The sequence below is a fragment of the Terrapene carolina genome, unplaced genomic scaffold (genome assembly GCF_002925995.2).
Source record: "Terrapene carolina triunguis isolate 2854851 unplaced genomic scaffold, T_m_triunguis-2.0 Scaffold42, whole genome shotgun sequence".
NCBI classification, from domain to species: Eukaryota; Metazoa; Chordata; order Testudines; family Emydidae; genus Terrapene; species Terrapene triunguis.
The window spans coordinates 49,957,658-49,984,562 of NW_020664393.1; the positions used below are offsets into that span (position 1 = coordinate 49,957,658).

Sequence of the window (26,905 nt, forward strand, 5' to 3'; positions counted from 1 at the left end):
GGTATTTTTAGATTCTTACTAAATAAATCCAGTCTGATATATAATCAATGCTCTGCATCTGTACCGATGTGTAGACATATAGCTATCTGGAGGAACTAGTTCAGGGGTCGGCAACGTTCGGCACGTGGCTCGCCAGGGTAAGTACCCTGGCAGGCCGGGCCAGTTTTATTTACCTGCTGACGCGGCAGGTTCGGCCGAGCGCGGCCCCCACTGGCCGCGGTTCGCCCTCCCGGGCCAATGGGGACGGCGAGAAGCGGAGTGGGCGAGCATGACAATACAAATACATTTTCTATGAGAGTCCATAATGGTCACACCCAAAAACCTGCATTGGGTGCAAGCATTTTATCATATTGTTATTAGCATTCAAAGCCTTTGAGCAACATAGAACTCATTTACCTCTACCTTTTACTAGATGTCACGTAAAATAAGGTTGGCAGGAATGGAAGTGCTGACAGAATTCAGAGATGAGATTATAATGTCAGACTATCCCTCTCCATATTCACAAGAGTAGAACCGCTTATTCAGTGACCTTCACTCTCCTACTCATAAGTTAGTCACAGTTTTCACTAATTTGATGAAAGTTTCTTTTCTGAGGAACTGGGTATGCCATGTGTACTCACTATTCTTACCAGTGTGCCTTAGTCACAGAGAATTTTGACATTGACATTAAAAAAAGTGGCCTATACTCCCCAGTCAAACTGGGTTGATTTTTCAGAGTGTTGAGCACCACAGCTCCCTTAGACCTCAGTAGGAGCTGTGGGTGCTCAAAAGCAGGTTGTAAGTGCCTTTTCTTTGACGTTTTTGATCTATTGCACTGGTCACTTCTAATAGCCATGTACAATCTTTGTATAGTGTTTGTACGTGTTTTAGGCCTACAGATATTCTGCTTCCCAAATTTATATTATCTAAAATGTTATACAGTTCTTCCTCTTGCTTTCATTCAGAAACATTTGCAACAGTCCCATAGAAGAGGTGAGAATAAGTCGATAATAATTATAACATCATTTGCAGACAAGAAAATACTGATCCATAAATAGGATATACTGTTTTAAGGGCCTGATTTTGATCCCATTGAAGTTAATGACAGAATTCCCATTGAATTCAATGTGATCAGTAACTGAGGTCTACATAGCTTTCACATATAAGTTAAATACTTCTTAAATTACTTTCATCTGGTTAATGGGAACAGTGATGACTGTCACGGGATATAGGGCTGGTTTTCTCCATTGTCTTTTGGTACATCAAGCCATTTTGACCAAAGAAAGTTAAAGCAGCCAAATAAAAATCTTTTATGATCTTATAAAACTTCCAAAGAATCCCAAACTTTAAAATTATCAAATTGCTGAGACATAAACTTATTTGGATCTTGGCAAATTATTATCTGAAACTTTTTAATACACTAGATAACTAAATTAAAGAGAATGTATTTCTTGAGTAGATTTTTCAGGCTAAGCTTGTATGCTTTACATGTTGAGAAGTCGAAAGAGTGATGGTACACGAAAAGCAAACAACAGAAGGATAGATATAGGTATAAGGTAAACAAGGCCAACTGTTATGTTAAAGTAGTAGTTGATTTAGTCAGCTCCCTACTTAACTTTTATATTTATTCACACCCTTCTCTTAGTTTCTTTGCCTACCATCCACCATTCTTGCAAACCATTGGTATGTAAGTTACACTAGCAATGTGCTCCCTTGGACAAGGTCTGGTCTACACTACAGACTTGGTATAACTACATCACTCAGGAGTGTGCAAAATCCACGTAGTTCTACCGACCTAACCCCCCGTGTAGCCAGCACTATATTGGAGGAGAGCTAACATGAGTTAGCTAACCCGAATAAATAACACACCTTTTTATGCAGTTTAGACATACCATCACCTGGTAGGTCAATTTTAGAGGTGATGTGAGAAAAGAAACATTAGTAAGTTGATGCAAGTCTAACGGTTTCCAGCTGAGTACAGCAGCATTTGAGTCTAAGGCCTGGTCTACACTAACCCCCCAAGTCGAAGTAAGGTATGCAACTTCAGCTACGTGAATAACGTAGCTGAAGTCGACATACCTTACTTCGAACTTACCGCGGTTCAGACGCGGTCCACACGTGGCAGGCAGGCTCCCCCGTCGACTCCGCGGTACTCCTCTCGTTGAGCTGGAGTACCGCAGTCGACGGCGAGCACTTCCTGGTTCGATTTATCGCGTCCAGACCAGACGCGATAAATCGAACCCGGAAGTTCGATTTCCAGCCGCCGAACTAGCGGCTAAGTATAGACCAGCCCTGAGATATTAAATCAAAATTGGTGTAACACACATGCTGAATGGTCCTGAAGAAGACACAAGTTACATCTGTTAAGACTCCATTAAACTCACTTCTGAATTTGGCCCTTTCAGCCAATGCAATTATTTCCCATGTAATTATATTATTTGCTGAACATTACTTGACCATTCTTCAGAGATGGCTGAATAATTAAAAAATGATTTTCAAATAATGATTGGATGAATCATTTGCAATGAATATTCTGAACAGCTCTAGCTTCTCCCTATATCCAAAAACACATACATTTCCCAAAAACTCAAAGTTTAAAAGAACTTAAAAAATGCTAGACTTTAAAAAAAAAGGCATTTCATTTTTTTGGTGCCAGAGCAGATAGGAAGTTTCTGAGCTACTTTAGAAAGATGAATGAAATAGATCTATTATGGATGCAATGAACATTTCATTTTATTCCCTCTTCTATTTTACATGGGTTACCATTAAATATAAACTCTCCTGGCATTTTGCAGGCAATAAAAAGAGGCAATAAAATTGTTCCTTTCTGCAAATTGTCCACTTGTACTATTTTTTAACCAAGCATGCCTGCTTCAAATGAGCTTAAACCACTGTGATGCCAAAGAGATCTGACAATTGGTTCAAATACATTCAAGTGTACCAGTGTACCTGTTTGAACAATTCAAGCAATGAATTTAACCCTTAATTGTATTTTTGAATTGTCCTCAAATAAATTAAAGTTTTTAGGAATTTGGCTTTCAATATTGAAAGTATTTAACATGTTATGAACATACTAGAGCTTTGGATTGTTTGGCAGAAATATTCTATTATATACTCAGAGTCAGAATTCTTTGTTCATGCTGTTCAGTGGTCACCCAAATCACATGGTATTATCTCTGTTTTCTGATTGGAGGAACTTACTCTTATAAACTACCACTGCTTCCAACTAAAAAGACATTTCCTTTTATCATGAAACACATTTTATTTCTTGATTAAATGAATCTTGGTTTACAGAGGTTCTAGGAACAAGATTTTGACTAAATACATATTTGTGAACAGTGAATAATAAGGGGGCATACATTAGACATGGGCAACACTTTTCAGACTAAATTTTTTGCCAAAAAATGCATATTCAGGTTAACCAAAACATTTTGCATAGAATGTACCCAAGTATGTTGGCCAAATATAAAATACAATTCTGAAAAAGTCAAAACATGCTGTTTTGACATTGTCTAAATAAAACATTTCAATTTGAAACTGCTTTTCATTTCAAATTTTGCTTTTTTTATAAAGATAAAACACCCTCAAACAATATGTTCTGTTCAACCTGAAATAAATGTTTGACATTTTTGTTTCATAGAAAAATTTAAAAAAAAATGTTCCAAATTATTTTTTTATTCCAGTCAGTTAACTGAAAAATGAGTTATTCATTCGGTTCTTGTATGAATAGGCCAGACCCAGTTCTCATTATGTTTTATATTGTTTGACTAACACTACTGGTAAAAGTCAAAGGAATTAATATAAACTGTGGAAACAGTGCTTCTTTGGCTATAAATTCAGCCTAGTTATGTTTCTAAAACTGCTGAAGTACAGAGAAACGAGAAGTGACTAAGCACTAAGGCAATATAAATATAGTTATGAGCTGAGTGAAACCTCCTTATCAGTTGAATTAAAACCTTGTTCAAACTCATGTAAGCAAATCCCCCATTTAAGATGTCTGTAAGACACTGTTAAGGGGCGATATCTAAAACAAAGTCTAACAGAATCTGCCCAGAAACTAGCACCAGGTGAGTAGGGTTTGAGTTTTATGACCAGTTGTGTGTGGGTATGGGTGTGTGACAGAACACACAGAAACTGAGAACAGACAAGAACAGAGACAGATGGGGAAAGCAAGAAAGCCAAGCAGAAGCCTGTGAGCACTGGAGAAAGCTAGAGAGAGAGAGATTGTAATCTAAGAAACTACTCCTTTGTTGTTGGTTCCCTTTGTGTTTGGAGACACAGGACTTCGCACATTCCTTGTAAATAAACAAGGCTAAATTAAAGAAAATATCAGACTCCATCAATTTCTGCTTCCAACTGGAGCATCCCAGGGCCCTGAACTTTGACTAGTAGTTGTTCTGGTCAAAAAGGGGCAACAATATTGTTAAAAGTTTAAGAAAATACGGTAGGTAAACATACAGTTGATTATTTAGAAAATTAAGTCTGAAGTTAAAGGCAAGCACTTTATTTAGGAGAGCCTACAGGAAGTAGAGAAAAGGCAGGAAGCTATGCTGAAAAGCACAACAAACTAATGAGTGAGAAGTGAACCTCACATTGTGAATTATTTTTTAAATATTGTATAAATATTCTTAGTCCAAATGCTAAAACATAGTTAACATGCTCCTGTATAATTAATACATATTATGGTTTATTAAATATATATATGACATGCTGCAGGGGAGTTAAATTTGCATTTCTTGACTTTTTAAAAAATGTTAACTATAAATTTAATTTTTATTACATTTTCTAAATGTTATGAAAAACAAAAATCTGAAGAAAATAAGCATCTTTGTACCTAAATCATGTAGAGCCTAAGAGTGCCACAAAATTGCAGATCTAAATTGCAGATCTAAATGATTTGACTAAAATGAGCAATGACAAACAACCTCTTTTAATATTGGTTGATCAACCAAATGCTCTTTATCTGATTTGACTACAAAGCCAAAATTATCATGCTGTAAATATTTGGGAAGACTAGAGATACATGGAAGACCAGGACCTCAATCCTGCAGACACTTAAGCTCCTGCCTATCTTTAGTCACATGAGTAAAATTATGTTGTGCTTAAGTAATTCTGTCGATGATGAACAAAAGGGAATTGACTCCATCTCCTTTAGTTGTGTGGGCTCTGCACTATTGAAAGCAGTACAAGAAAGCATGACAGGTCTCATATATGCCCACTTCCTTTCTCAAGAACATATAAAAAGAAGTGTGCGGCCCTCCATCTCCCCAGAGTACATGGCCAGTGGCAGTCCCAGTAGCAACTCCATGCTCCCGTCAGTTGGCTGACCTGACAGTCCTTCTTGAGTCCTTGGTGCTGTGAAGCTTGTCCTCGGGCATGGGGTTCAGCAATGGGTGGGACACGTCTGTCTCCCAACTCCTCTGCAACTGAGCTGCAGGGCCGCCCTTTTACACTTTCTATCCCGCCCCTCTGCTCTTCCCCCACCCCCATCAGTCTTGGTTACATGAGTAAATAGATGGCTGAAAGTGGCATTCTCACTAATGCGGGATCCAGTTTCCCTGGGCTGCTTGTCATTCTTACCTTGTTTTTATTCATGTATACTCAACTTACTATTGTGATTTAGAGGATCAAGCCATCCAGGTGATATTTCTTTATTCCCTGGAGGAATCCACAATGGTCTGCTCTCACATAATGCCACTGATCATCATCAGCAACACAAGATTACTGCCAAAGTAAATGATGTTTTCTTTAAATGAGAATATTAAAAATAATATTTAAAGAAAGCAGTTAGATTACATATAAAAGTTTAGAGTTTTGATGACTACTACAGATAATAAGGTATAAAAAAGAAAAATGGCATCTAATAAAGTTTCAGTTCATTCTAAGATAACCTGATTTCAATAACTGCTTGAATATTTTTGGTTAGACATGGACACGCTAGCAGTGTCTGAATGGAGCAAATCAATGTTTCCTGGAAAACCTAATTACTGTATTGCAGATACATTTCTTTTAAAATCCTTTAACCTTGGCATCTATTTGCCTAAGTAAATAAATTTTGTATAATTATAGTGGGAGAGATGTTCAGAATCTGTTCTGCCAGTGAAATGTACATGTGTTTTTGTGTTCATGGAATTTGGGGCGATAGAGAATATAGACAGACCTGCTACACAGTGCACTCTTTAATCAAGAATCCACTTCTGTTTCCATAAATAAAGATTTTGTTCAGACATTATACTTCTGAAAGTTTCCTGATTCATTTTCAGTGAAGACAACGTTACAAGAAAAAGTCTACTAGTGCCATCCTCAAGCACTCAAACTCATGAGATTTTAAAAATAAACAACTTGTGATTCCTTTTACTTGCCTTCTGATTTTTTAGACTATATTCTCAAGGTTTACTATACAACCATGAGGCCTATACATTTGTTGTTGTTTTTTTCAAATGAAAGATTAGACTCAGGTATTCACCTGACTCCAAGAGCTGGGGCTTTAAGAAATATCGAATATAATGGGACTCCCCCCCAAAAAATCTCATATTGGCAACACTAAAATAGCAATATAACACTGCACTTGGTTTCAATATTTTAAATAAGTGTTAGTGTGCTTCAGGAGAGTTAAACAAAAGAAGATGACTTTTCAGGATCCAAACCATAGTGAGACTGAAAATAAAAAGAAAAAAATAAAAAGCAGAGAAAGGGAGAGAGAAAAGGTCTAATGAAAAAATACAGTAACTCCTCACTTAAAGTCATCCCGGTTAATGTTGTTTCGTTGTTACGTTGCTGATCAATTAGAGAACATGCTCGTTTAAAGTTGTGCAATGCTCCCTTATAACGTTGTTTGGCAGCCGCCTGCTTTGTTCACTGCTTGCAGAAAGAGCAGCCCGTTGCAGCTGGCTGGTGGGGGCTTGGAACTAGGGTGGATTGGCAGCCCACCTATCAGCTCCCCACTCCCCTAAGTTCCCTGTGCGACAGCCGCCCAACAGGCTATCAATTGCTGGGAAGTTCAGCTGTCCCTCCCCCTCACTGCCTTGTGCTGCTCCTGCCCTCTGCCTTGGAGCTGCTCCCGGGAGCCTCCTGCTTGCTGTATGGGGGTGGGGGTTGAAGAAAGGTGCTAATGTCAGGGTATCCCCCTCCCCCCTGCTCTTGCCCCACGCTTACCCCATCTCCATAGAGCATGGGAGGGACATGACAGGGCTCAGGACAGAGGGAGCTTGCTTGCAGCAGCTGCTGTCTCAACTTGCTGATCTACTTAAAAGGGCAGTGTACTTAGAGTGGTCTCAGCGTCCTTAAAGGGGCAATATGCGCGTCTCTCTCTCTCTCTCACACACACACACACGGTGTATGTCTCTGTCTCTCTCTGCCATGCTGTCTCCACTCCCTCCATTCATGCTGCTTTGTAGAGTGTGAGGCTACATTAACAACAATGTATTAACCCTTGAGGGCTCAGCCAAGTGCTAGTTCATCCTTTAGCAGTAAGGCATTCCCTGGGAAATATCCCACCCTCAGACTCCACCACCTCAACCAAGCTTCACAATCATCATTGCTGTGTACACTATCAAATTGTTTGTTTAAAACTTATACTGTGTATATGTGTGCATATGTATATATATATAATGTAGTCTTTTGTCCGGAGAAAAAAATTCCCTGGAACTTAACCTCCCCTATTTACATTAATTCTCATGGAGAAATTGGATTCACTTAACATCATTTTGCTTAAAGTAGCATTTTTCAGGAACATAACTACAACGTTAAGTGAGAAGTTACTGTACAGGATTTTACCTGCAGGTCTGACACTTCTGTGAGCCTAAATTTCAGAAGGGGGTGGGGACTGGGTTGCCACATTTGTAATTGCTGGTAACTGGACCCCCCCGAGTCTCCAACCCTGCTCTGCCTCTTCCCCAAAGCCCCACCTCTTTCCTCAAAGCCCCGCCCCATCACTCGCTCCTCTTTCCCCCTCCCCACATCGCTTGCTGGATCATCTCAAGGAGCCTGCCTGCAGGTAGGAGGTAGCCCCAGCTGGTGTGGGTTAATGACCCAGTGCCTTTCCCCATCCCGTGGTAACCAAACTTTTGGTTTGGGTGCAATTTAGGGTTGCCAGGTCCCCAAAAACAAGGCACCTTGCAACCCAAAATGGCACCCGAACACAGAAACCAAAAATCAGACTGCCCAGGTAAAAACCAGACAGGTGGCAGCCCCAGGCAGGGTGGGAGTGTTCTACTCGAATACATAGTACAGGCTTCCCTTAGCTAGGAGTTCTTAAAATTAATCGTCTTTTAAAAATAAATAGCTGTGTGAATTCAAACTAATTTTGCAGACCTCCATAATACTTTGGGAGTTTTGTAAACCCTTGTACATTGCAAATTTACTTACCTCTAATTTTTCACTGCACAAATCTTTTATTTCTTCCGAATTTTCCCCCATCAAATATAACCACCTATTTTCAGCACAGCAATATAGTAGAATATAATTTTGTGAAATTTATCCGTCAAATCTGAACACAGTAAATGTCATCAGCTCTTAGCTATTCAAAAAATGTTATGCAATTTTCACTGAATTGTATAAATAATTTAATTAAAATAACTTAATTAGGAAGATAAGAGTCCTAGGAAAATATATATTGTTTTTTGAGTGGCTGATTTATTTGGACTGGCCAATTGACAAAGACATTCTAATTAAAAAGTAAATGGTATAGACAAATGGAAACATTTGGAAAATTAACTACTGCATATTCTACTTATCTTCTTAAGACATTTTCCATTTCAGTCCCTTATATTATAATGTAATTTAATATGACCTTTATTTTTCTATTTACATTTTATTGGCATTTCCATCTTTTACTTCTCAGTTAAACACATTACTTATACAAAATATGGAATAATGAAATAGCATGAAGAGAAAGATGGGAGGGTAGTAAGGAGACTTCAGGTACAGCATGGACAATAGCCATGCCATTAACTCAGAAGGCCAAAAGGGAAATAAGTAAGTGTGCCTCCATTTACAGGTAAAAAGTTGTAGAAAAGTTTATTATAGGTCCCCATGCTTGATACTTCTGCATCTACAAGGACCACAGAAGAGCTTCACTTGTGTATGCTGTATCCTCCTTCATAGTACAAACAAACTCTGTCCTATGTACCACAAACACCTCACTACACCACCCACTGGCACGTGCCCACCAGCTCTGTACATGGAAACTGCCATCTGTGGAGCCCAGCAGCCACTCAAGACGGCAACAAGCAGCAGGTGCCTCCCACATTTGTTGCCTCCTCAGATTTCCCAGCACTCGGAGCCGCCTGGAGCAGTCAATATCCAAAGAGGCTGCTATTCATCTGTGGCTTTTTTGATGTTGCTTAAATTCCCTGTAATGTTAAGCAGAGGGTCCATAGGGTTAGCACACACAGAGGGAAGGCTGCAGGCTGAGATGCACAAGAAGCAGTGCTTGGCCAGGAGAAAGGATAGTTAAGGAGAGCACTGCCACGCACTGGTTGGTGTATTTTGCTTTTTTCAATGGAGGCGCTATCAGGGCGTGGCTAGGCCAATTTGTGTAAAGCACAGCACTGTTTGGTTGAAACTAACGGGGGGCATTTGTGCCCAGGATCGCCCTATAGCAGAGGCAGCACTTATTTCAGAGGCAATTTTACAGTGGCCCTCCAAGAAATTTAACCACCTCACTGCACTGCTTTGGAAAGTAAAGGTGTGTCTGCCAATAGAGCTACCCGTTTAAATTAATGGGTTGGGGACTGCCAGAGAAAAGGGGAAGCTTTTGGACTTACTCCTCGGGTACTGGGGCTGGTCAGTGAAGTCCCTGGTCATCTTCTGTACCCTCTCCCCCACTGTATGTGCCAGTGCTCGTGCTCCCATCCTGAGTACCCCAGAGTCCTTTTACTTCACGGGTGGGCAAACTTTTTGGCCCGAGGGTCACATCTGGGTATGCAAATTGTATGGTGGGCCATGAATGCTCAGAAAATTGGGGGTTGGGGTGCGGGAGGGGGTGAGGGCTCCAGCTGGGGGGTGTGGGCTCTGGGGTGGAGCCAGAAATTAGGAGTTCAGGATGCAGGAGGGGGGGTCCAGGCTGGGGCAGCAGGTTGGGGTGTGTGGGGAGAGTGGGGGCTCCAGCTGGGGGTGCGGTCTCTGGGATGAGGGGGCGGATGAGGGGTTGGGGGTGCAGGAGGATGCTTTGCACTGAGATTGAGGGGTTCAGAGGATGGGAGGGGGACCAGGGCTGGGGGCTGGGGTGTGGAAGGGGTTCAGGAGTGCAGGCTCCGTGTGGCACTTACCTCAAGCAGCAGCATGTCCCCCCTATGTCTCCTACGTGGAGGTGTGGCCAGGCAGCTCTGCATGCTGCCCCATCCACAGGCGCTGCCCCTGCAGCTCCCATTGGCCGTGGTTCCTGGCCGCTTGAGGTAAACACCACTCAGAGCCTGCACCTTTCCCCACACCCCAACCCCCTACCTCAGCCCTGATCCTGCTCCCGCTCTCCAAACACCTTGAACCCAGGCCAGAGCATCCTCCTGAACCCCAAATCTCTCATCCCCAGCTCCACCCTGGAGCCTGGACCTGCAGCGGGAACCTGCACCCCTGCCTCAGCCCTGATCCCCCTCCCACCTTCCAAACCCCTCGGTCCCAGCCCAGAGCACACTCCTACACCCTGAACTCCTCATCCCCAGCCCCACCCCAAAGCATGCACTTCCTCCCACACCTGAACCCCAATTTTGTGAGCATTCATGGCCCACCATACAATTTCTATTCCCCGCTGTGGCCCTTGGGCCAAAAAGTTTGCCCACCCCTGCCCTAGCCCCTTGGACCCACTTTGAGCAAGGGAAGGGTTGGAGTGTTTCTGTTAAAGGGAGGGACTGGGAGAGGCATATCCCAGGGAGAACAGTCCTGCAGCTGACAGCCCTCAAGCCACAGGAAGTGTGTGTGGGTTTTTTTGGAGGGGGAGACGGGGGGGGGCTGGAAACGGTGGGGCTGATGCCTGGGTTATTGAGGCCTATTGCCAGCTCGATGTAAATTACTCCTGGCAGGAAAGCAGGCGGGAGGAGCTAGAACTACTCTCCGCCCCGTGCAATGCCGCGGGATGTCACCAGAGGAGCTGCTGAGCAGCTGCAGCTGGGCTTGGCTTGGCCAGGCCAGCAGCGGCTCAGGGAGCCCCAAGTGGCGGGACCCTCTGAAAGCGGCTCCTGGGGCTGCAGAAGAACCCGCCAGAGGCAGCAGCCCCCGCCTTTCCCCTGGCATCAGGGGCCTGACTGAGGGTGAATGCAGGGCAGGGGGACACGTTTCCCCCCATAGTCAAACATACCCGTGTGTAGCCCCCTCGCCTGTGGGGCCAGGGGAAAAGCCTCCGATGCTGCCAGCCCGGTGCAGCAGGGCTGGGTAAGGAGGGGAGTCCGAGTCCGAGCCCGTGCCCGGCGGGGAAGCGCTCGCCCGGGGAACCTGCCCGCAGAGGACGGGGAGCAGCCGGCGGAGGGGTGAAGTTAAAGAGGGCGTGTGGGACGCCCCGTCGGCGGAGAGCCGAGGGGCGAGCTCCGCCCAGGGTCAGCCGGGCTGCTCAGCCCGAGGGCGAGCCCCGCTCTCCGGGCGGCGCTCGGCTTCTCCTCCTGCTCTGGGAGCCGCCGCCACCGCCCGCGGAGCTGGGACGCGGCTGCCGGGGGCGGGGCGGGAGTCAATGCCTGGTCCAAGCCCTGCTGCGCTCGCCGTTCAGAGAGGAATAATCCAGCTGCATGGGAGGAAATGAACGTGGCGGGGAAGCAGCCGCCTCCAGCACCGCTTGAGCGCCCGGCCAGTCTCCTCGTCCCCACCTGGGCAAGTACACGGCGGTCTCTTTCTCTCCTCTCCCTCCTTCGCCTGCGGGCTCACCCCACCCAGTCCCGAGAGCCTCTCTGGGTCCCCCGCCGCCTCCCCTTAACCGGGCAGCTGTGAGCGATCCTGTCTCGGGAGCACCAGTCTGTCTGCCCGCCTATTTCCCCGGCGGCTTCTAAGGGGCTTTAACTTCTGGGCATGGGAGGTCGCGTTTGTGAGTTGCGCGAGGCTAAGGGCAGCTAAGCGAGGGGGAGTCGGTGGACGAGATGTAGGAGAGTTTGCTGGGGTCGCGCTGCCTTTGCAGTCGGTGCGTGGAGCTGCAGTGCAAACGGGGGCACCGGGAGCGGAGTGCCCGCTAAGAGTTGTGCAGCTGCGGCAAAGCGTGGCGCGGGATCGCTTCGGTGCAGGGTGATTGTTGTTCGGCAATCATCATAAAAAGTTCCGGTGGGAAACCGGCCGCTACTCGTTGTGTCTCTTTCAGATGAGCTGTCCTCTGCTACTGTGAAGGGTGTGTGTGTGTCTGATATGCCCATACACGCGTGCACACACACACTGGTAAATACATCTTCCCAAGCGGGAGTTTCACTCTTCATGGGAGCTGCCTTACATTTAGTTCACTTACAGCTCCTGCTCTCATTGATAGTCGAGGGGGAGTAATTTGTACCCTCCCCATCTCTCTCCAAATACAAGAAACTTTCACTACATTACAGCTACACAAATTAGTGGTATGCTCTTTTTGTTAAATGTTCCCAAAAGGTTGGCAAAGTTTAGTCATGTTCCTTTACGCTGCACCTTTGCCTTTGGAGGGTAAATTTTAAAGCCAGATGTGTGTTTGTATACAGTAATCAGTTGAAAACAGCTGCCAAGCTGCTATTGATTAGTATGTATCAAGTACCGGGTACTTTGTTTTCAATAACAGTATTTAGCGTGTGTACATGTTCTCTATGCTCATTGGCTTAAGTTAGAACACACTGTAAAAAGTTACTTTTCTCAGTGTTTCCTTATGAAATGTTGGAAAGTAGGAAAATAATTAATAGATTTGCCAGGAGTGATCGATGCTATATGGTCAGGAAGAACACAGCCTAAATAAATAGTTACTGAATGGTTTTGGGTATGTATCATTGTATCTGTATCATCCTTCATTAGATCAGTTGCTAAACTACATTGCAAGACCACACACTTTAAAGTCCTACCAATATAATATTTCAATAAGATATACCTTTCCTCAAGAGGATGAGGACAACTTTTTAATAATAATTCAGTTGTGTGTTTCAGCCTCCTTATAATAATCATTCAAATGCTGCTAATATAATTGCAATTCCATAGTGACAAAAATGGATGGAATCTTTTAATATATTTAACAATAAAGGTGCATTTGGAAAGGTAACTGATTCGGAGAGTTGGAAAAACTTGCCACTTTGATTGCATATTCTAAAAATGATTTATAAATGATGCCTTCTGATAGTTGTTCATACCTTTCTCTAATTTAATAAATGAAGGCAATCTGATATCATTGCCTATGAAAATCTTTGTATTTAATAAAGATTTTAATTTATTGATGTGCCATTTTTCAGAGGACATAACTGAAATGATTGTCATTTTAAGTGTAGTTGCTACATTTTTAATCAACTGTAAGAAATAATGCAATACATAAAACTGGTTTAGTATTAAATTATAAATATCTCACTTTACCCTGTTTAAATCATTGGAACTGATTATTTGTATGGCTTATAATGATTTACCAATTTTCACACATCTTTTTAGAAACTTTAGCTTCTCTAAAAGCTAAGTAGTAGTAATTTCTTGCCCTTACTTTCTCTATAGCATTACTCCCAAGCAACAGGATAAAGGTTGATTACATTTACTGTCATAGGATAAATAAACACTTTGATATTGGTTATGAAATTCTGTAATTTTAAAAAGCGGAAGGAAAATCACATATATGCTTTAGTTATGCTACGGTTATCAGTGATAGTCAAGGCAAGCTGGTCTAATCTTTGGAAATTTGCTTTCATATTTAACCAGTGTATGTGATTCTCTCTGACTTCATCATTTATATGATGTATAGCTTGTATTCTGTGTGCTTAAAACTTTCTGAATGTGTCTCAATATCTGTGTGTATTTATAAGTGTATATCCCTATCAACAAGTAAATTCTATAATACACACAAGTACATACCCTTGTTTTAAACACACAGTGTTCAATATAAAAATGATGGGGGTTGTTATAGTTAATGTGTTAACCATTCACAAGCAAATGATATTCTTAAATGTAGCAGATTCTCTATTGGGTTTAAGACATGTTATTCCACTGCTTTTAATTTGAAAGCCCTGTTCTTAAACTGTGAATAACCTGTACAGCAATTATCTTAAAATGTTAGCTGCTGTGTAGGTTGAAAACTAATGCATGGTAATTTGGAGTATTTCAGTGTTAAAGGTGAAGATTGCTCACTACCATTCAATTAAAAGCCACAGTTAGTCTTCCCTTGTAGATATGTATTATGCCTGAAACATTAAGGGACAAAACCTCCCACTGACTTTAGTGGGAGTAGTATTGATCCCTGGACAGATGTGCAAAAATGTCATCTTTTGAATTGAGTATTGCAGGACATTTTTTGTCAATATGAGGGACTACAGACTTGCTGCCACATGGAAGGGAAGGACAAAACATCTGTGGATTTCAATGGGCTTAAGGATTTGGATCCTAAGCCCCAGAACATTGTCATAGATTGAAAGCAAGAATTGTAGACTTTGACAAGTTGCCTTTATTAAAAAGTATTTTTCTTAAAAATGCAGCATTGCAAAATGGTAAGACTTTTTTTAAAGATTAATAAAATATGCATTTTAGTAGTTTAGACTGAAAAATACCAATGTGGATGCTTGACATTAGCCATTTACATATTTACACACCTTCATAAAAGGGACCTGCTTTTCAGAGATGGAGAGGGGGGACAAATTTCACTGATGTCAGTGGGAGCAGTGGGTTTACAACACCTCTGAAAATCCAGACATATGAATGCATATGGAGATGCCTGACTTAATAAACCTTCACAGTAATATGCCTTAATTACAATTAGTAAACATTTGCAAAAATTGGATATGTTTTTTTATATCAGTCTAGTGGAAATGTGTTTTAATGCATATGAAGGTGCAGTGTATTGTTGATTTAGTTCATGCATAATCTATTAAGAAATAAGGTACTATTAATCAGTTACTATTTGACTATTAAATACTGCCAAACACATGATACCATTTCATTACCAGAATCCAAAGACATTTTAGCATAGAAAGAGCATGTGTGTGTATTGGTTTTCCACAAAATGACACATCATTGCTCCATGAAATGCAGGGTTCAAAGTTATAATCAAATGTAATTTTGAATGGAGTCTCAATAGCTGCTTGAAGTAATTTCTGATGTTTGTAATCTTTGGTTTGTTATCCAGCTGAGTTTCAATTAGCATATGGTTTTCTGTCATTGTTGTAAACTTACAGAAGCACAATTCTACTTCCGCATAAAACGTGCCTTCTGCCTTTCTGTCAAACGAAAATAAATGTATTCAGATGGCCAAACCCATTAGCAATGTTACAGTGTATATTCCATGGTTTTTAATGAGTTTTATATTATCAAGCTGCTATTGATTAGTATATATCAAGCACTTTGTTTTTAATAACAGTATTAGTTCAGTGCCTGAAAGGGGAAGAAAAAATAATGATTTTTTTTATTACTGGTATGCTAATTGAAAGTTTAAAAATAAGCAGAGGAATTAAAATGTATGCATTGCCTGTATGAATCTTAGTCCTTAGTACAGTATTTTAGAGAGACTAGTTATGTAGCTAAAAGTTACTTATGTATATTCTATTTCAGTCCTATTGGGTTAGCTAATATATTCAGTTTCCTAACAGTTTTGATGACTAATGTGCATGGAAGCCATGGGAAATCCCCCAACTAACCTTTCTTTTTATCTGAAGTGATGAAAAAAGTCTTAAGGAAAGTAACCAGGGTTGTCATTTCCCCTCTTCCCCGTTTTTTAAAAAACTTGTTTGTTTTGTCATCTGTGATCAGGTAGGAGATTCTATGGTGTATATGAGAGACCAAAAATGAAAACAAATTCAGATGATTAAAATCTTATTTTGACTCAGATTTAGACAAATGTAGATTTATTTCAATTGTTAAACTTGTTTGGCAGATCTCTGGTGCCCAATTATTAGCTGGTGCAAATAGGAATAACTGCATTGTAGTGAATGGATCTGTGACAACTTACACTAGGTGAAGATCATCAAAATTATAACAGAATCATCCAAAACACAGGACTTGGTGTGATGGAGGACTCCAACTACCCAGACATCTTTTGGGAAAATAATACAACAGGGCATAGACTATCCAAAAAGTTCTTGGAATATATTGGGACCACTTTTTTATTTCAGAAGGTAGAGAAAGCCATTAGGAGAGAGGCTCTTCTGGATTTGATTCTGACAAAGAGAGAGGAGCTAGTTGAGAATTTGAAGGTGGAAGGCAGACTGGGTGAAAATCATCATGAAATGATAGAGTTCATGATTCTACAGAATGGTAGGAGGAAAAACAGCAGAATAAAGACAATGGACTTCAAGAAGGGAAAGTTTAGCAAATTCAGAGAATCGGTAGGTAAGATTTGTGGGAAGCAAGTCTGAGGGGAAAAAAAGAGTTCAGGAGAATAAAAAACTGCCTAAAGCGATATTTCTAAGGGCATGAGAGCAAACTGTCCCAATGCGTAGGAAAGATAGGAAGTATGGTAAGAAGCCAGGCTGGCTTAACCAGGAGATCTTCAATGACCTGAAATTTAAAGCTCAGAGAAGAGTTGTACAAGAAGTGGAAAGTAAATCAAACTACAAAGGGTGTGTGGGTGGGTGTAAAATAAATAAATAAAAACCCAAACATGTAGGGGCAAAATTAGAAAGGCCAAGGCACAAAAAGAGGGTAACCTAGCTAGAGATATAAAGGGTAACGAGAAGCAAGAGGAAGACCGGGGACAGGATAGGCTATTACTAAATGAGGAGTGAAAGATGACAGAAAATGCAACAATGGCCAAAGTGTTAAATGCCTTTTTCGTTTGTTTTCACCAAAAAAGTTAGCAGTGTTCAGACGCCTAACATAGTGAACATAAATGGAGTAGGATCTGAAGCTAAACTAGGAAATTGACATGTTAAGAATTATTTAGACAAGTTAGATGCCTTCAGGTCAGTAGGGCCTGATGAAATACATCCTAGAATATCTAAGGAACTGGCTGAAGAGTTCTCTGAGCCATTAGCAATTATCTTTGAGAACTTGTGGAAAACAGGAGAGATCCTGGAGGACTGGAAAAGGGCAAATATAGTATCTCTCTATAAAAAGGGGAATAAGGACAACCCAGGGAATTCTAGACTATTAAGTTTAACTTCAATACCCAGTAAAATAATGGGAAAAATAATCACTCAATCAATTTGTAAACACCTAGAAGATAATAAGATGATAAAAACAGTCAACATGGATTTTTCAAGAACAAATCATGTCAAACCAACCTATTGTCCATCTTTGACAGGGTAACAAGCCTTGTGGATAGTGGGAAGCAGCAGATATGATGTACCTAGACTTTAGTAAGGCTTTTGATACTGTCTCATGTGGCATTCTTATAAACAAACTAGAGAAATATAGAGATCAGTGGTTTTCAACCTGTGGTCTGTGGACCCCTGGAGGGCCACAGACTATACCTAAGATTTCCAAAGGGGCCATACCTCCATTTGAAATTTTTTAGGGGTCCGTAAATGAAAAATGGTTGAAAACTGCTGGCCTAGATGAACCTACTATAAGATGGGTGCACAACTGGCTGGAAAACCATACTCGGAGAGTAATTATCAAGGGTTCACAAATGAACTGAAAGGGCATATCGAGTGGAGTCCTGCAGGGATGCATCCAGGGTACAGTTCTATGTAATACCTTCATATATGATTTGAATAATGGCATAGAGAGTACACTTATAAAGTTTGAGGATGATACCAAGCTGGGAGGGCTTACAAGCACTTTGGAGGACAGAATTGGAATTCAAAATGATCTTGACAAACTGGAGAAATGTTCTCAAATGAATAGAATGAAATGCAGTAAGGACAAATACAAGTACTACACTTAGGAAGACAAAAATAATTGCACAAACATGAACTGGGAGATGACTGCTTGGAAGGAATACTTCAGAAATGATTTGGGGGTAGGGTTGCCAACTGTCTAATTGCACAAACCCAAACAGCCTTGCCCGCCCCTTCTCTGAGGCCCTGCCTCCCGCTCACTCAATACCCTCCTCCCTCCATTGCTCGCTCTCCCCCACCCTCACTCACTCCCACGGGGCTGGGGCAGGGGATTGGGGTGCAGGAGGTGGTTGGGGGGGTGGGGCCAAGGGATTCAGAGTGTGGAAGGGGCCTCCAGGCTGAGCCTGGGGCAGGGGTTTGAGGTGCAGGAGAGGGGCTCATGGCTGGGGTGACGGATGTAACTCCGGCTGAGTGGTGCTTCGGGTGGCTCCCAGAAACAACAGCATGTCCCTGTGGCTCTGAGCATGCTGCTCCTGCCTGCAGGCACTGCCGCCGCACCTCCCATTGGCTGCGGTTCCTGGCCAATGGGAGCTGCAGAGTCAGTGCTTGGAGTGGGGGCAGCGCGCAGAAACCCCCTGGCCGCCACTGCGCCTAGGAGCTGGACATCCCAGTTGCTTCTGGGAGCTGCGCAGAGCCAGGACAGGTGGGGAGCCTGCCTTAGCCCTGCCGCGCCACCGACCGGACCTTTGGCATGTTAAAATCTCCTGGACTGCTTTCAGTAGCAACCTGGAGATTGAGGCCGATTCTGGGAGACTCCTGGCCAATCTAGGAGGGTTGACAACCCTATTTGGAGGGTATAGTGGATCACAAAGTAAATATGTAATACTGTTGCAAAAATAGTGAACATCATTCTGGGATGTATTAGCAGGAATGTTGTAAGCAAGACATGAGAAGTAATTCTTCCACCCTACTCAGCACTGATAACGCCTCAACTGGAGTATTGTGTCCAGTTCTAGACACCATGTTTCAGGAAAGATGTGGACAAACTGGAGAAAGTCCAGAGAAGAGCAACAGAAATGATACAGATCTCGAAAACATGACATATGAGAAAAGATTGAAAAAATTGGGTTTGTTTAGTCTGGAGCCCTCAGTGCAGGGGACTGAACTAGATGACCCATAGAGATTGTTTCCAATCCTACATTTCTATAATTCTATAAGATCTGGCTGAAAGGTTTTTTCATTGAATTATTAGAGACTCCAAATTATTTGGACCAAAAAGAGTGGAAGAAATGCTGTGTATGTGTTTGGTTTTTTTAAAGATACTCTTCCCCCCCCTCCTCTCCTGTATTCTGATTTGCCTGTGTGATCAAGTACTAAAATAGCTGCAGTACCTTTAGGTGTACAACTTTTCTCTTTTAAAAAATAGCTGACTTGGAAATTGATATTTTATCAAACTCTGACAACCACCAATAAAGAAAAATATAATACTCAAAGTGAACACTAGATGTCCTATTACCACAGTCATTAGGAACTTTAATTTTTCCTTCCCATCCGTATGGGGACAACATTTTAAATTATTACGAACATTGCGTTTAAACTGGCTTCTAGGCTTCTGTGCCTCTGTCCCCTCACTAGACTGCCGGTGCTGCAAGTAATGTCATTTTTTAGCAAGCTTGCCCCTACCAGCAGGAAGAATAGAGGAGTGCCTCTTTGCCATGGGAATAGTCAGGTATGCAGGAGATACAGGAGCCTCTGATAGAATCACCCCACCTCATGGAGCAGGAGAGGGAACAGCTGTCAGGTCTGCTGCTGGTGTTTTGCTGACTTGCATTTTGAATTAGGTCAGCTCTAGGGGGAGCAGTTGACGCTCCGAGGGTATGTCTGCACTGAAAATGCTACTGGGGCAAAGCTGCAGCTGTGCCGCTGTAGTGCTTCGGTGTAGACACTACCTACGCTGACAGGAGCAGTTCTCCTATTGGCGTCGATAACCCACCTGCCCGAGAGGGGAGAGCTAGGACAATGGACGAATTCTTCTGTCGCCCTAGCGTTGTCTACACCAGGGGTTAGGTTGGCATAGCTGCGTTTCTCAGGGGTGTGGAATTTTCATGCCCCGAGAGCTGTAGCTGTAGACCAGTCCTTAGACCAGGGGTCGGCAACGTTCGGCACGCGGCTTGCCAGGGTAAGCACCCTGGTGGGCTGGGCCAGTTTATTTACCTGCTGACGCGGCAAGTTCGGCCGATCGCGGCCCCCACTGGCCGCGGTTCGCCGTCCCTGGCCAATGGGGGTGGCAGGGAAGCCGCGGCCAGCACATCCCTCGGCCCGCGCCGCTTCCCGCTGCCCTCATTGGCCCGGGACGGCAAACTGCGGCCAGTGCGGGCCATGATCGGCCGAACCTGCCGTGTCAGCAGGTAAATAAACTGGCCCGGCCCGCCAGGGTGCTTACCCTGGCGAGCCGCATGCCAAACGTTGCCGACCCCTGCCTTAGACTGTGTCAGCTGTAAGTGAAGCTAGTGTTGCCAAATGAAGTGGCCTTGCTGAACAATGTTCCTGTCAGAGTTGGTACTATTCTCCATTGAGCCCATCTGAGGGGATTCATTAGTGCATGTGGCATGCCTGGCTCCAGAGAGAAGATCCGTGATGTGGCCCAACACGTGCCGTCTGTCGGCAAGTTGGCGGGGTGATCTCACATCGTTTGGGTTGGGTGGGACTGATGTAGGGATATGTTAAGAAGATGGCAGAGACTGTCCATAGTGCCTGCTATACCACCTGCACTCTTGCCTTGTTAATTTGAGAAGTGGTGATAGGACGTCTCGCTGGATTTTTATCTCTAATGGGGGTTGGTCGAGATGACCTCCTTAGGTCCCTTCCAATCCTTATATTCTATGATTTACCCCTTTAGTTCTTTTAGAGTACATTGCCACCATTAACTTGGTATTTTACTTCCAAACTTGGCAGTAGTCCATGATACTCATTGTTGATTGTATTCAATCTTATTACATGACTCTGTCAATAAGGAATACTCAATGAGCAATGACATTCACACCCTCCACTTTCCCCATGTCTCCATTAAAATCGATAAGAACTCCATCAACTTAAAAAGTACTAATTTCAGTTGTTTCCAAAATCACGTCATCTTCATAGATGTGCACTGTAATGAAATTGCTATGCTCTGTTGTTTTTTCCAATCTTTCTATTAAAATGTTTTACAGGAAAATCATTTATCAAGTTTATTTTTGTTTGAAGGGGACTGACTATATGTCATTGCAAATCTTTACTTTTATACCTATATATAAAAAAAACCCCTCTCTAACTTATGGTTAAGTACGGGAAAGTGTTTTCTAAAAATCAAGGGAATCAACAATTAAATCAACATTAACATCCTCACAAACTTCGAGTCACATGCCTTACAAGCCTTGTATCATGCTACCCAATCATGGTCACACTCCTCAGCTCTTCAAAATCATTCCGTAGCTTTTCAATTATCACATACAAGCACTTGCAATAGTCCTATCACATTAATCAAAATGACACTCAAGCATACAACCAAAACTTCAAAATTATTTATGTAGAGATAACACAAACATCTATCAGTAAGATATCTTAGCACAGTGTTGTGATGTTTTGAGTCCCACTCTTCCCCCAACACATGTACACTTTTTCTATCAGTTCCACATTCTATTCCATATTGAAAGTGGTTTTCTTTATTTTTTTTAAATGGTTCAACATATGGGGAATGTAAAGGAAATACTTTCACTGTAGAATGATACCAGGCAGTGGAGAAGGTTGGGCAGCAATGCTGGGGAATCAGGCAGGTAAAGTAGGTGGCCCAATACCACAATTCCTGCCATGCTGGCTCCTCAGAACCTCTACTCAAATACATTTCTGGCCAACTTTGCATTCAGCTTTTTTTTTTTTTTTTTTATTTTTCCATCCTCATGATGACCTGCTAAACTTCACCAGTAGGAGTTCTAGTCTGATGGACCTGTTAAGGTTCATCGGAGCAAGGCTGCTCTCTAGCAAACCATAAGATATTTGCAAGACAGAGAAGTTGTTTCCCTTTTGGAGGTGGAAGCTCTCTGCTCCTCAGGCAACTTTGCCTGCAAGTCTCCTCCTCTCACCAGAATGTACTGATGCCCCAGGGCCCTAATACTGCAAAGACTCACAATACCACTGCTATTTAATATCTATATCAAAACTGACTGCCTTTAATGAGTAGGTCCCATTGTGCTAAGCACTGTGCAGCCATAATGACAGTTCCTACCACAAAGATTTTAGAATCTGAAGTCAATGTCCTTTTAATGTGACTGCTCACAATATGTATAGTCAAGTCTGTGCAGGATTGGGGCCTTTCACACACAAAGGGTCAAACAAAGCAACGATCAAGAATTTGGATGCGCATGAGGGTTCTGGTTGGAAAACTGAAAATAATGATTGAAGTTTTGAATGTTGGATAATGTTAATTAATGATAAATGTAGGTCTGACAACTCTTGAAGCTGACTTATAAAGCTGAAGACATTGGAAAACTATCAGATCAAATCAATACTGGTGAAATTTTTGACTCCTATGTAATGCAGAGTAATTGGGCTTTATGTGGGAAAAGGTGCTATATAACTGGTAAGGTGGTGTGACTGTTTTACACCTTCAAAGCTCTGTAAAATATATCAGTTTGGGTGCTGAAGATAGTTCCATATGCCAGTCTGAAGATGTACTATCATATAAGGTTTATTTACCATTCCATACCTAGCCTACTTATCTGATTTCTAATTTTAACAAGATTTAATAGAAAAATGATATATTAATATGTTTATTAACTACTATTCATAGTAAATTAAACTGAAAGCTCACTTGCAAAACAATTACCTTTATAATAGGGATGCAATTAGTTTAAACAAACCACTTCACTCAGAAACGATTAACAATTTGACATGATGATTAAATGATGTTGCCACTAAGGTCCTATTCATTAAAGTAAGCTTGCTCACTGTGTGAGTCATTGTTCCTGATCATCTTGGGTGTGCTAACAGTTATGATACAGTTTTCTCATCTGTTGATTTTCTCATCCAGTTACATGCTTTTAAAAATTATGTACATACCTACATATATATATATGGCCCTGTTACCATAATACGTGAAATGAAGCATTGGTTGAAAGAAATTCCATGCTTAAGTTTACTGTTTATTAGAATTGCCGTTTATGGTTCAGGATAAAAAGTATCCTATGATTATTTTTTCAGGAAAATTATTAATATTATTTATGATAAATTCATTTCTTCCACATTTATCTTTGAATAAAAGTCCAAATTTAAGCACACCATAGAAGATATTTTAGTGGAATTTTGCTAAAATATTCAAAATTATCATTGTAAGTAAATGTTATTGAATGTTACTCAATGTAAACTTCCATTAATGACTAAGTTAATATATAAAAATTTGGGTCTTTAAAAAAGTGAATACTATAGAGCTAGTTTATTGATTCAGTGTGAATAAATTAGTAGAGGAATTTAATCATTTTTTTCTCTTTTTGTATCATTCATGATCAGACTTTGATTTTAAAAAATTTAGATCCTGATCCTGCAAACACTTACCGATGTGCTTTACTTTGATTGGAATCCTAGGGTCTCCTTTCATGCTTCACATTGAGCGCATGTGTGAATATTTGTATGATCTGGCATTATTTGCTATTTGTAATTGTTTAGTTCATGTGATTAAATTTCATCCTGCAGGTTGTTCATGACTGTTCTGTTGTAGAGGGTGATTGGTTAGCTAAGTCACATAGTATTTCTTTCTGCTTACTTATTGGATGACTGATTCTTTTTTAAAAAATACATAGCGGTGAGTACTCAATAACAAATGATGAATAGTGAATACTGTTTTTTCATGCCTGAATACATTTGCTCACTGATGTGTACAGAAAGAGAGAGAGAGCAGTTTTCCTAATTCTTCCAGGCTACATTCAACAGAAAAATGATTATTCTGCAGCAGGTCACTTGATAAAATGAGGAAACTTGGAAGGAAAAAAATAAAGTAACATAAATGTTATTTTAGAAAATATTAAAAACATAAAAGCTTAGATGAAATGTAGGTGTATTTACCCAATGCAACATTGACATTCTGCATGTCTCCCTTTAATCTGTCTTTGTATGGAGTGTAGATAGCTGGCAACGGATTGCCTTTGATTGCCTGCTAACTAATACATTGATTTAATACCAAAGTTAGAATAATGATATTGACAGGAAGCAGAACTTTGCAAAAATGATTAAGTTGCTAAGAAAAGATTTAAAAAACAATTGATATGTGGTTCAGACCCTTCAGGACCTCCATAATCTTGAGTTTCCAACCCTGTGCCACAATTTCCCTAATGATGTAATGTGACTTCCACCTTAGATGGGAAAGTTTACACACGGAGGAATTATCTCAGGAGTTCAAGGCAGGCTGCACCCAGTTAACAGAGCTTTATATGAGACAGCCAGTATGGTAACAGCGTGCTGCTGGTTGATGCTGCCAGTTGCAGCTGCTCTGTGAGAATATCCAACTCCACTGAATAAGGGTATGCAGGGCTGGTGCTACCATTAAGGCAAACTAGGCGGTTGCCTAGGGCACCAAGATTTGGGGGCGCCAAAAAGCGGTGCCCCCAATTTTTTTTTACAGCATTCCTGGGCTGGGCTGCCGGTGGCACGCTGACACGTGCAGCTCAGACTCCCTCTCCCAGCGCAGCTGCTGCTCCACTTCTCCCGCCTCCCAGGCTTGCGGCACCAATCAGCTGTTTGGCGCCGCAAGCCTGGGAAGGGAGGAGAATTAGAGCGGGGGAGGAGATGGAGCAGAGGTGAGCTGTTGTGGGGAGCTGCCGCACGCCTCCCCGGGCCGGGGGAGTGGGGAGCTGCCGCAGGGGCTGGGGTGTGTCTCAGGGCAGGGGAGGGGATCTGCAGCAGGGCTCGCCACCCCAGCTCACCTCTGCTACGCCCCCTCCCCGAGCACGCCGTCGCTGCTCCACTTCTCCCGCCTCCCAGGCTTGCGGCACCAATCAGCTGTTTGGCGCAGCAAGCCTGGGAGGGGAGGAGAATTAGAGCGGGGCGCCATGCTCGGGGAGGAGGCAGAGCAGAGATGAGCTGGGGTGGGGAGCTGCCGCACGGCTCCCCGGGCCGGGATGGTGGGGAGCTGCTGCGGGGGCAGGGGGGGAGCTGCCACAGGGCTGGGGGGGGGGGCGCAAGGTGGAAGTTTTACCTAGGGCGCGAAACTTCCTTGCACCAGCCCTGAGGTTGCAGAGTTAAACTGGGTGTTTAGCACCTGGGTCAGAGCTCCTGGGTCAACCTAGCCGTGGCGTGAAGGGTACACCATAAACCCCTACTCAACTTACTGTGTCTTCAGAGGTGCTGTACTCCTCCCTGTATGTTAGTAGGACTTTTGGGGGCATACCTGATAATTCTTTGCACTGCAGTGATCTGAACTAAGCCACTCTGATTCTTTTCCAGTGAATTGTGGGAGAACTTGTCTGTCCTTATAGGCTCATGGGGGAATTGGGAGACTACACTGGAGGACTCTTAGCATTTTGGCCTGCATCCTTAATGTAAAGTGGGTAGGTTACCAGCCTGAGTGAAAGTGGAACCTAGGCTCTAACCCACATCCCCAACTATGCCCACTAGTGTGGGTTAAAAGTGTAACCTATGATTGTTTGGTGTGGTGCTCTGTCCCTCTCTAGTGGCACTTAGACCACGTAGAGATTGATGAGTCTGTAACAGCCTAGGATAAGAGCCATGTGGCTTTTAGGTCATGCAATAGAGGCTCATGCACCTAGTTTCAGAGATCCCAGGTTTTATCCCACCCACTGATGACCGGGCTCTGTTGGCGTTAGAAAAGCACCATTTAACTCGGGTGAGAGGGTTTTGTGTGTGGATGGGAGAAGTATTAGGGTAAACATTTGTGTAGCAGTCTGGAGTAACACTACAATGAAAACATACACTTAATGGGTTCTTTATGTATCTTTATGGTGACTAAAGCCTTGCTTTGAAATATGTTTTGCTGGTTGTCTGAAAATAAAACAGCGAGTCTCTCTATGAAAAACTAATCTCTTTTTGTTCCTTATAAAGAGTCTCTGCTTGTAAAAATAACTCTTTGGAATTGGACTCTGCCACAGACCTCAATATAGATAGCTTGGCTAAATGGTAGCTGAAGGAGGACATCACTTTCTACAAGTATCTGAAATGTGTAAAATGTCAAGTTGGAATGGTTGAGAATTGTCCAAGTAGATGTAGTTAGTGAGATTGAGTAAAGGACAAATTAACCAGAATATCAGGAGTAACTTCCTAACAGTATCCTGTGGGGCAAGAGTGGCTATCTTTGAGGTACCCAGCACACCAAACCATTTAGAGGATTTGTATAGAAGATAGGCCATCTGGGACCTACCTCATGCAAGTCAACAGAACACTATGTTGGTGTTGAAATCTGCTGTGTGAATCAGAGGGGATAATATTGCTAATGAGGGATAATGCTACACAATAACCAAAATATTGTGGTAGGCAGTACATTCCTTTTCAATACCCAAGAAGAATGGTAAAACAGGTTTAAATTTAGCTGGATGCCATTTTATGCTAAAAAGTGCCTCTTCCTTGTTCTCAAACAGGAACATTAAACAATACTTTCTTTAAGAATGTATTTCCAATATCATATACATAATCATTTAAATCTTTTGTCCAATTTAATTACTCAGTACAAATGGTGAAATCTTGACACCATTGAAATGCAATGTCAAAACTCACATTAACTTTTGTGGGTCCAGGATTGCACCCAGAATATCCAAGGTTTGCTTGGGCAAGTTTCTGACCAGCATATTGAAATAATACACGGCAGTAATAAGATGTTCAGTTATGAGGTATCAGCTATATTGACAAAATATCAAAATGCAGCTTTGAATGGTTGTATGATATCTGTTGTTCTAGTGAGAAAATAGTTTTTTTCCCCATTGATGGAGACTTCCTTCCCATTTTTCCAATATAAATATTATTACTTAGCCTCATTAGTAAATTTTACCTCATTCCCCATCCTCTTGCAAACAGAGGAAACCTAATGTGTGTTGTGGTGTTTAGCTTAAGTGATAGTCTTGTAC

General features: G+C 42.2%; 1 protein-coding gene across 1 annotated transcript in view; it reads left to right on the top strand.

Moving 5' to 3' along the window:
• Nucleotides 1-11,703: 11,703 nt before the first annotated feature.
• SNTG2 (syntrophin gamma 2) overlaps nt 11,704-26,905 on the top strand; it is a 457,199-nt gene continuing 441,997 nt past the window's right edge. Inside the window, exon 1 of the mRNA XM_024215800.1 lies at nt 11,704-11,775. Within this exon, the coding sequence (XP_024071568.1) occupies nt 11,704-11,775 (72 nt within the window). The remainder of the gene's footprint in view (nt 11,776-26,905) is intronic.